This window comes from Lottia gigantea (genome assembly GCF_000327385.1).
Source record: "Lottia gigantea unplaced genomic scaffold LOTGIsca_66, whole genome shotgun sequence".
Taxonomy (NCBI): domain Eukaryota; kingdom Metazoa; phylum Mollusca; class Gastropoda; family Lottiidae; genus Lottia; species Lottia gigantea.
The window spans coordinates 1,545,858-1,557,699 of NW_008710245.1; the positions used below are offsets into that span (position 1 = coordinate 1,545,858).

The window sequence follows — 11,842 nt, forward strand, 5'->3', positions numbered from 1 at the left end:
AGACAAAAAACATTAGTCACATGTGCTGTTTACAGTTCACAGAAAAATAAATACCATCTGCCAACAAATTTATTCCTATCTATATGGTTTTAGTTTTAGGCCTACATTCGACTTGGGCAACGTTTGTTCAGTCATCTTTTTATTTTGAAGCTATCCAATGTACAAGTTATAATTCCCAAATCACAAAAATACACAAATACCATAAATCTATGTAAAAAATTATAAGGTGTGAAGATATATTTCGTTTTCTGTGATTTTTGTTTACATTCTTTAAAATGTACGGTAGTCTCGACGGGTTTCGAAGAAACAAAATTGGATTTCTGTATATGTTTTGTTTTGTCACCGGTTACCTGTAAAGATCCTTGTCGTTTTTTCAAAATGCCAACAGATGTAGAAACACTAATGGAAATGGGATTTCCCAAAAATAGAGCGTAAGAATTTCTGTCACTCTCAGTGCAAATTTTATCCGTGCCTTCCTTAGACCCACAAAATATCAAAAACTGAAAAAATTATCACAAATTAGTGACATAGCTCTAAATGATTAAATGTCAATCTAAATTTCAACTTTCCCTGAAGAAATGGGGATATAAAAACAATTAGATAAACCAGGCCATTGGAGTGGCAAAGAAATGCCAGATGGAACAGGGTCTTTTAAAAAAAATCTCTGAAAAGAATTTCACAAAAAAGAATGATATTTGATTTGTTATTTTTAGGGAAAAGGCTCTCTCGAAGACAGGATATAAAAGTGTACAGTTAGCTATGGACTGGTCAGTAAAATTACATTATTAAAGCATTTAGACCTACATGTAGATAGAATTGTCGACCGTATCTCAACTACTGTTTCTGTTACTGTAGCCTACTGAGTTAAGTTACTGTTTACTGTTACTGTAACAAATTTATTTTCGCAATCCACTCTGATAATTTTTTTTTTTAGGTTATTTGCCCATTCTGAAGATCCTGATATTGATGATCCTGTAGAACCATCTAAAGGTTACACTCTTGGTGAAGCAGCAGGTATGTTATTTTGTACTTGTGTTTTAAAGATAAAAATTATCTCCCTTGGTAAAAATATTGAAAATCATTTTATTTGGCAAATTTTCAAATAAAGCATCTAGTCTTTCTGATAGGACAAGAAACATTAGTCACATGAGCTGAATCGTCAGACCTAAAACTCCATTTCATTTCAGTTTACAAGTATTACAACCAATTTCCATGAAAGGTTTTTGTATTTTTACTATGGATGTCAATGTGCCCACATAGGAATTGCTTGACTCTCTACATTTAACAAAGACTGTCCTCGTGAAACCTTTTAAGTTTTATGATCTTATTACGGTAAACACAAGGGAATATATTATGGTATAACACACTTCTTTAATAACAAAGTACATAACGTTTCAACACAAATTATACGTGTCGTCATCAGATGGAATGAAGAAGGACTTCTGATGAAGACGTGTAAATTGTGTTGAAACATTATGTACGTACTTTGTTATTACAGAAGTGTGTTATGCCATAATATATTCCCTTGTGTTTTCAGTTAAGTGTGCTCTCAACTTCTAAATGTCGTTCAAATCTTCTTTTATGATCTTATTTCAAAGTGTTAGTCTATTATTTTTGTGTATAATTCTGATATCTATTACAGGAGGAGATACACCCCCTGAAAATAAAGAAACTCAAGAACAAGCTAAATCTTTAAAATGTGATGAGTATGTGTTATAATATTTTCAATTAAAAATAGTTCAAAAGAATAGTCAAACTCTGACTAGTGACCAGTCTCAGTTGAAGCGACTAGTGATAAGTCTCGGTAGAAGCGACCAGTCTCAGTTGAAGCAACTAGTGACCAATCTCAGTTGAAGCGACTAGTGACCAGTCTCAGTTGAAGCGACTAGTGACCAGTCTCAGTTGAAACGACTAGTGACTAGTCTCAATTAAAGCGACTAGTGACCAGTCTCTGTTGAAGCCACAAGTGACCAGTCTCAGTTGAAGCGACTAGTGACCAGTCTCAGTTGAAACGACTAGTGACTAATCTCAGTTAAAGCGACTAGTGACCAGTCTCTGTTGAAGCCACAAGTGACCAGTCTCAGTTAAAGTGTCAAACAAAGGATTTATTTATTATGCATACTGATCTTAAGTGACAGTATCTGATTCATTCCTTGTATTAAAATTTCCCCTTGCTAAAGCGTTAAAAATATGCACGATACATTCAGCTATGTAACGTAACAGCTAAAATCATTAATGTTGTTGAAGATGATAGAAATATTATTCATATTATGATGTTGACAGTAATGTAATTGTAGACAGACGTTAATCCTTCATAAAAGAGTGATACAAGGCTCTATTGGCTGGTTAATCAAGTATTTAAATGACTATATCCTATGTTTCAACTCTAAAAGTTATGTGTAATTTTATAGATGTGGTAAACTAATGAAAAGTGAACTGGATGTACAAGCCCACGCAGCAAGAACTCAACATTCCAGTTTCTCAGAGTCTACTGAAGAAATCAAACCTCTTACTGAAGAAGAGAAAAAGCAACAATTAGAAAGGTGAGCATGTATCGGTAAAAGTTTAACATAATATACAAGTCAACTCGCTGCTGCAAAGGTTATTATGAATTTCTGACATCTGACCTTTGGTGTAGTAGACTTACAGTAGAGTTAGCAATTATTTTGACACCTTTTGAATTTTTGTGCTTTAATGGGGTTCCCTTATTTTCATTTAAAAAAATGAAAATGATAATACTTATATGAATAGAATGTAGAGGTGTTCTAATGACTTGGAAAAATACCAGTTTGTTTCAAATGTCCATAATTAATTCATAATTAGCTAGATTAGAAGAGAATTACCAGCAGAATTCCAATGAGTGACCGATCAAGAAAGGTCAAAACGTCTTTTTTTGTTTATCCAGATTGTTCATACATGGACATTTAAGATTGGTTAAAACTCTTAATTATATGCAATAAGAACATAATGATATGATTAAGAATACATGATAATTCATTAGAAACAACAATTAATCAAATAGTTTGCTTAATTTGACACAAAAACAAGGAAACCCATCATAAATGGTGCAATTTTCAGCAGTTATTTCATGAAATTTGAAAGGTATTTTTTTTTTTACCTACCACATACTGACGTGATTAACCATCTCAAAAATACAATCAATTGTGGATGCTTTTAATCACTGCTATCTTTGCTCATGTCCTGTATCACAAAAAAAGGAATAACAATTAATTTGAAAGATTGACCAATCTGATGAAAGATTTAAGTAACGGATCCAGCTTTAAAAATAGCGCTTTCCTCTAAATGTAGATTACAAGAGAGATTGAAACAGAAAAGACTGGAAAAACAAGAAGAAGAAAGGAAGGAACAACTAGCCAAAGAAAAGGCAAGGAGAACTACAGGCAAAGATATGACAGTTATCAAACAAAAGTAAGTTTGAGTTTTTGATTCTCATTTGAAAATCAAGATTCAAACTTTTCTTTTCATGGTCATGTTTTTGACCAATCATACTTTAGTCTCAGCAACTGTAATTTTTTAGGTGAGCCAATCAGTAATAGTGTTCACAGTTTACTGCCGAAATTTGAGCCTTCTAGTCCCACTTGACCACTAAGTTTACGGAAAGTCTTGGTGTATGTAATATGAATGATGACATTTTCTGCTTTTACCTACTTCTTTCGATAAGAATTTTGATAATAAGTGAATTTATGGTAAGATATTTTGAAAGGGTACCTTGCCGTTAAGATTCTGTGTGTTACCAGTAGGAAATAGAAAAATGAAATAATCTATTTTAGGATAGAGGAAGATGAAATAAAGAAATTAGCGGAACAGAGAAGAAGAGAAAAAATGGAAGAAAAGTTGGCCAGGTAAATTGTATTGATGTTATCTTTACTTGATCAGCTGTGAATCTCTGAGTCCCTAGTCCAAAGCCCCTATTTAGATTGAACATTTACTTCTATGAACATTGTGGCTTGTTTATCAAGTTACTCTTCATCCATCCTTTCAGGAACAAATCAAGGAATCTTGAACGCAGATGTTTGTGAGTTAAAATTTTTTGAATTGAGATTTGTGAAAAGGAATTATTTCAATATTTCAGACAAAAAGTGAAAGACGAAATAGAAAAAGATAAAAGGGAGAGAGCTGCCCAGGTGATATGTATATTTTAGTCCCATGTGGTTTGGTTCCATCTAACCAAATATCTTGTAGGAGGCAATAGATTTTAACCAATCAAAACTGCCTTTTACATACAATTACAGTTGCCCATACTCATATAGTTGTTGTTCGTGCATTGTTCTTATTCACAACTTATATAGAAGTTTGTTGATTGGTCAATTTGAAAATCATGTGACATTATGAAATTCAGTCCCAAAAACAGAACAAAAAAAGATGATAGGCATTTACTTGCTGCTGATTTCTGTTAGTGATGCAGATTGAAGTGTTGGGATGGAAAGCAGACTGTCCTTGACAAACAACAAAATAAAAGCCGTTGTGTTGGATAACATGTTAGCTTGCCCCGTTTGAAACCTTTTATAGGATTAACGTTCAAGGTTTTTGAAATTTACTACCCCATATTTTTGTCAATAAGTCAAAAGGTTTTTTATTTCAGGCAGCTAAAGCTAATTCTACATCAAAATCTGCAGCCGTATCTTCACCTCCTGCAGCAGCAGTGTCAACACCAGTACCAGCTAAAACTTATGATGACTGTCGCTTACAGGTAATTTGGACTAACAGAATGTAAATATTATAGCTTTGTGTTTACAGATTCCCTCCTGAAGACTCTATTTGCTAACATACAATCCAACCATATAGCTGCATTTGCAAACGACTATTTCAGTCAAGGTATAGGAGGAAGTTCGTAATAGCTTAACATTGTCAAGAGGATACGGTCCAGCCTCCCCCAATCTTGGAAATGTGGCTCGCTTAACCTTATGAATCCTGGTTGTAAATGAAATAAAACGTCAAATACCTTGAACTCCTAGTAATATAAGTAAAAAAGTGTATGACATTAAAATTGTGTGACGTCACTTAGTGGTTAACCCCAATTTTATACATTGAATATTTTTAGATAAGATTAACAAATGGTCAAGCATTAACTCAATCATTTCAAGCTAAAGAATCCTTAGCAGCTGTCAGACTATACATAGAAATGAATAGAACTGATGGTAGTGGATCCTTCTCTTTAATGACTTCCTTCCCTAGAAAAGTTTTTACAGCAGAAGATATGGATAAGCCTTTAGATTTATTAGGTGGGTAGAATTATCATAATCTTCATTCTGATTGGATGCATTAGGAACAATATAACCTATCAGAATCCTTGTTACAAATGTTATGTACTCTCATGAGACAATATTGGAAAGTCTCAAGTTTGGCTTAATTTATTGAAAAATATGAATCATATTTTGGAATTGACAATGAAATCAGCCACACCTAGATGATAGATCTTGTTCTGATCTGGTATCTGTGTTACTTATCAAAATAAAATTTTGCATCCTCATCACTGATCAGAATGAAACTCGAAAACATGGTTCTATTACAATTAAATGAATGAAAATGTGAATTAGGGAGTGGTCTTCTAAAAAGTGTGTTGCTTGGTCTCTTCATTAATTAATGGGTATTTAATTGTATGTTTTGTTTGAATGTAAACTGATGTTGTATTTTGCAGGCCTGGTACCATCTGCTGTATTAATTGTAACTAAAGCTCAATAACATACAACAAGTCATATACATCTATACAGTGCTTGGAATGGTTAAAACATTAACTTGAGAAATTAAACATATGAATAAGCTACTAACATTTTGTGACATTGGTAATCTGAAACTTGCTTGCGGTCTCTGACAATTATTTTGTAATATAGGCTTGACAACAATTGTGTTTCTAGGAGGCCGAGCAGAGGCCACAAAATTTTCCAGGGGGGCACAAGCTATGCTTTCACTGTGTAAATTGCTCAAATTTGGCTCTTTACTGTAGAAATGCCACTGTTTGACAATGATTGGAAAAACCTGGACCTGTTTTGGCGTATTGCACATGCATCTGGGAATCAAATTTTTATAAGCCCACATCTCTCTATGTGGACGTATATTGTCGGCACCCCTGTCCGTCGGTCCAGCGGCCGTCAACATTTGTTTGTAAACGCTCTAAAAACTAGATTTTTTTATGGAATCAAATGAAATTCGGTATGTGTATACATATTCATAAAACGAAGATCAAGTTCGAATTTGAGCTATTTTCGACTGTTAGAAGCAGAGTTATTGCCCTTGCCCCAAAATCTTGAATATGCTATTACTCTCTTAGTTTTCAACCAATTTTGATGAAACTTAAAATGGATGTTTCGTTTTTACCATCCGCATGCTGTGGTGGGCGTATATGGCTGTGGTAGGCGTATATGGCTGCGGTAGGCGTATATGTCTGTGGTCCACTATCTTTTGATGATAAAGTGCCTCTTTTCTTTTTTATCACTATGACAATGATTGGCCTTTCCTATTGCTATTTTTATAAAATCAGTACAAAGTTTGTGAATTTGAGTCGTTGAAATAAGCAAAAAATCAAAGCTAAGCAATTTTAGTCAATTTCCAAATATTGACAGTAATATGAATCTACCTGATCTAGGGCAGGTAATAAAAGTGATGCTCTTGACAATAGCTATGTTTGTAACACTTCTATATAATTATCTAATTATTTTCTCCTGAGAATTATTTCTATATATCATTGTTAATTTTGTTGAATTAAAGAAATTTTTCTTGGAATCCGTAGTTTGTTTATGTTTTGGGTGTATATACAGATGCTGTTTGGAATGGACTCATGTGTAGACCAACAATTATTCTTTTTCCTGACCATTCTATTGTCTCCTAGTTCTTACTGGGAGCCGCGGTGGCTCAGTGAGTTAGACGTTTGATCGCTAACCTGAAGGTCCAGGGTTCAATCCTGGCAGGTTCACGTAATAACTTCGGTTTTTCCAACCCCGATTTCCACCTGTCAGTGATGCAGGTAAGAGAGGCTGGCATGGAACAGTCACATGACTTGCTTTGATATCAATATACTTGTAGTTGAATATGGGTGATTAGTTATATAACTCGACAATTTATTTAGCTTTGATTTTTATTTGAAAACATATGATAATGGCAGTGAAATAAATAAGGCACAAACAAAACAAACTAGTACACACATGACAGATATATATGTTTGCTACACATTTTGATGTGATGATGAAATTATGTGATACGAAAATGAAATATTCCCTGATATAAAATAACAGTTCTATGTCTAAGAAACTTAGTATTTGGAATTACAAAGTAAATGTCTGTAGATTGCAGTAATTATGGGGAGATTGTAAAAATAAATGATAGAATTTGAATGCAAACTAAACTAGGCACCAAATTTTTCATGTTCATTTAATTACTGACAGCAAAATTTTTTTCAATTATTTTAATCCAAATTCACATGTTTTCTCTCACTAAAAAGCAGTGCGGAATATTATTTTTAAATATCAATGAATTTAATGTCCTTTCTTTAAATGTTGTGGTGTCACTTCCCATTTTATTCCATCTTCACTCAATTCAAAAGGCACAGGGAAAAATACCATGATCCAAGCTAACTTTAATGGTCCAAACACCGAACGAATATTGTCTAAGGCACTTTTTCCATAAGGGTTTATATTCTTCCAAGCTTCAAAACTTGTTTTTCCACTTGATAAGAGATACACTTGCCAGATAAGGAAAAACAAACTGGCTCCTAATGTGAAAATACAAAAATATGAATGAATTGTCAATAACAACAAACCAAGTGGAATTTTTCCCATCATCCAAAATACTATGTTTATTGCTGGAATGTAATTCAAAAACGAACTTGAAAAAATTGGCATGACCTGATTTAGATAATTCAATTGCATGTACAAGGCAAACAAGTTGGACCAAATCATGTGAACACAAAACACTATGAAATATCGTTGATTATAGAATCCAATGCATGATCCGGTAAAAAAGCAATGATGGTCTCGTTTCAAAATACATTTTCCACAAAGTTTACAATGGTGAGACCTTGGTGGGGCATCTAACTGACAAGAGGGGCATAATCTCCACCCCTGAGGCGTTTCACTCGCATCCGAAAAATATTTTCCTTTAAATGTTTTTCTAACATAATTTGCTACATCTCGCCACGTTAAAAACCAACATACAGTACATTCTAGTAATGCAATGAACACAAACACATAAGCTAATATTCTAATAGTCGGTTTACTTTTGTATAATGTAGGTATTAATATATACACAGCCTCAATCAATAAGGAAAACACCATAAACCAGTAAAAACACATCCCTACTCGATTTGCAGATTCTTCTTTCGGTTTAAAATCTCGATTTTGGTAATGAGTCTTTAACTTTTCCTTTAACGTAGCCTGTCTCCGCTCCATTTTATTTCCGATCTGCAAATAATCTTCGAAAATGCACGTTGAATCCTGTCACAAACTATATTACAGTTTAATGCTTTCGCTCAGACAGCGTTGTTTACATCTGTTTATTGGAAAACCCCTTCTGATTGCATAGCGACATGTAAACAAACGGGAGAGTTCATTTTGATATTGCTAATTTCCATATTTTACTTTAAGCATATCTCTTTATGTGACTTAAGATTAATTTTGAAAAAAACAAATAGAATTTTTGAATAGTTGATTGATAAGTTTTAAGACGAAATTTTCAGGATCATACAAGATACAAGAATTTTTGTACTGAAAACATATGCTCCCAAGCAGGTGCCCGTTATTTCATTGGCTCTTAGATTAGTCATAATTATCCAGACATAGATTCGCAGACACGCTTTTCCAGTTACTTTGTATCGACAAGAAAGCTGTTTCTGAAAGTATTTCAAAAGGGAGTACATCTTCGATAACTGTACTTCTTAAAACAAAAAGGATTTTACATCCTTGAATTGTTCAATTCCTTTTTAGAATTTTAGAATGATAGACAAAATCGATATCTTGTTCTTTTTTTGACAATCAAATAAAACTGAGTTTTTAATGTCGCAACTTTCTGCACCAGATTGGGATAGCTATTGAAGAACATTTTAATGAGCGGACTGTTGTTTAATTGAAGAAAACCAAGGAAGCAAATGTAAAATAGTAATGCATACATTGATTTAACAGAGGCTTACAAGTCAGACGACTTCTAACCCTTGATTGACCAGCCCGATATTCCAATTCGTCTAAAATTCACATACAAATGATATATGACGTTGTTACTGCAATAACATTTTCATACTTGGTTGTAGGCGAACCAGACGTCGAGATTTCATTCCGGAAAGAGATACGAGTAGCTAATATTAAGTTCTTGAATCAGTAGAGCCAAAATGGAGACAATATTCAAATAATAGTTCAAATTATTTCATCTTGTAAACTATAGAGTTAATGCCCTTGACACTGTAAAGAACGCACCATGAAGACTCTTGCGTGTTCTCAACTGTGAATATCTAGATATATCTTATATATTTTCGTTATATCACCGAATTCTAAAGTTCCTCATACAAAACAAATCAAGGTTAATTCTGGCTTTAACATTTAGATGAACGCCAGTCAATAAATAAAAAACAGCGCGTGGCAAAAAGATATAGAACCGGTATGTGGTTTGGTACGGTATTGCATCACTAGAATCACACAGGTAGGTTATTTTTCTATTCTTTTTATTTTAAAAGGAAATCAATGTTACAGATTTTGGGATGAGGGGCTAGAAATGGTTCTGAAATTCTTGTTTGTGTATCGGTACCATTATAATTTGTACAATTCCCCGCCGACATCAGTGGTTTTAAAAGAAATTGAACTAATGGTTTGGAGGAAAAACGATAATTGAAAATTTAGAGGAATAGATAGCTTTAAAGGGACTGAAGAGAGTTTTCTGCCCTGTGTATGTGTCTCGTCCAACGTCAGATTTTTTTTTTGAAATTCCAGAAGAACTTGATCTTGAAACAGAATCTTTAAGTGGAAGGAGATAATTTTGTCGGTCAACCAATCTAAATGTGTATAAAAGTTAAAAAAAAAACGCTATGTGAACTCCCTGAGAGCGATGTTGAAAATTCTAGTCACAGAATGACACCATTTATTTTGTTCCTATATCACAGCGGTAGAATATGGGATGATATACATGGGATATATTGATGTATGTGTATATAGCACGGTGAACTTGACCCGCTCCTGTATGTACACTTACGGTATGTGCATGGTGTTTATAACAGTACACTATTTTTATTACTGATAAAAATAACAGTTAAACGAAAAAATGCGCCATTTTTAGGTGTTGATTTGAGTAAAGGATATATGTAAATAGTCTTCAGAACGTAATTCCTTCAAAAATATCTAGGAATTTTTTATTCTATTTGATAGGTCTAGTATCTCATCAAAAGACGAGTCGTCTTTTTAACTTTTAAACGCGGATAATTCTGGACACACATAAATTTGAAGGCTCACATGTCGACGGTGAGCTGTAAACAATATGACTGATTGTCAAAATATGCCGCTTCTGTCCCTTTAAAGAACCTGAATATGGTTACAGTTAAAGGAAATATAATGATAAGACTTAATGATAAAAGCTCTATAGATGAAGTTGCTTTTTCATAGTTTGAGTAAAATTACAGTTTATATGAATTTGGCCTCACATCACTGACTTAAAATAACCCGTCTCAAGTCAATAACTTTGATAATTGTTCTAGATTAGTGGCCTACTATCAACTACAAAATCAAACAAATAATTGAATTAATTCATTTAATGCAATTCAATCGACTACTATAGCCATATAGTGGGCGCTTAAAGGGAGGTTGTCAAGGCTATTCGCGTCTATTAGTGTCTTCAAACACTTTTTTAATGGAATTGCAGGATTAATGGTGCAAATTAATGCTATAAGTGTACCCGATGCACATAAACAATTTAGAAAACCTTTTTACAATCCCATTAAGGATGGTTTAAAAAAAATAATAAAATTTCTAATTATAAAAAGTGACCTTAATTATTAAAATTCCTAGCACGCAATATTATACGTAAGAATAACTTGTTTATAACCTACGTGAACCATAACATATTTAAGAGACTGTATATTACGTTGAATTAGATAAAGGAGTGCCTAACAGGAAACCTATTTGTATACATGTAATAGTAATTCGGATATTCAGCCAACTGAGTAATTATGTTTAACTTTTTCTTTTGAATTTTTCTTAATGACATCTTCTAACAATTTAACATTTTCTGCCTGAGATCTTTAAAGCGTTTAATATCACAACTTTCATATTTGTGACAGGTTAGGAGGTTGGCATGGGTCCAAAGAAACAGGGATATGTGGTGGTAATAAATATTTCCCTTCATTCAATTGAGGACATTTCATTATTTCGAAAATAGTTTAAATTTACTATTATTTTTTACTGAATAATCATTTATCTTTTCTATTTTGGATCAATGGATCTATTTAAAGGGACAGATGCGCCATTTTTGTGACCAATCTTACTTTAGTCTCAGAAACAGAATTATTTTTAGCTAGGCCAATCAGTAATACTGTTCACAGCTAACCGTCGAAATTTGAGCCTTCAAATCCATGTGTCCAGAATTATTATCCGCATTCGAATACTAAAATGACTAGACGTCATTTTAAGATACTATGTGATTTATAGAAAAGACATAGATAGAAATAATGAGTAAAAGTCCTATGCTTGGAGTATTTTTAAGAAATTATGAGATTTTCGTACATTTCTAGTACTTTTGAAGACCCCCCCCCCCCCCCCCCCCCTAGAAGGGGGTAAACATGGTTTCCAACAAATCAAAATGAACTGACCATCGTTTCACAGACAAAACTATGCAAAAAAAGAAGGGAAACATA

General features: G+C 33.3%; 2 protein-coding genes across 2 annotated transcripts; one reads left to right on the forward strand and one right to left on the reverse strand.

The window, feature by feature from the left end:
- Positions 1-282: 282 nt before the first annotated feature.
- LOTGIDRAFT_207116 (hypothetical protein) lies at positions 283-5,703 on the forward strand (the record flags this gene model as incomplete). The annotated part of the gene is made up of 11 exons (XM_009064912.1): positions 283-431; positions 714-767; positions 935-1,014; positions 1,643-1,706; positions 2,412-2,543; positions 3,310-3,429; positions 3,792-3,863; positions 4,094-4,145; positions 4,604-4,711; positions 5,063-5,243; positions 5,660-5,703. The coding sequence occupies exons 1-11, from the start codon at positions 379-381 to the stop codon at positions 5,701-5,703; spliced, it is 960 nt and encodes a 319-aa protein (XP_009063160.1). The 5' UTR covers positions 283-378.
- A 1,787-nt stretch (positions 5,704-7,490) lies between these two features.
- LOTGIDRAFT_129679 (hypothetical protein) lies at positions 7,491-8,288 on the reverse strand (the record flags this gene model as incomplete). The annotated part of the gene is made up of 1 exon (XM_009064913.1): positions 7,491-8,288. The coding sequence occupies one exon, from the start codon at positions 8,286-8,288 to the stop codon at positions 7,491-7,493; it is 798 nt and encodes a 265-aa protein (XP_009063161.1).
- Positions 8,289-11,842: the final 3,554 nt, after the last annotated feature.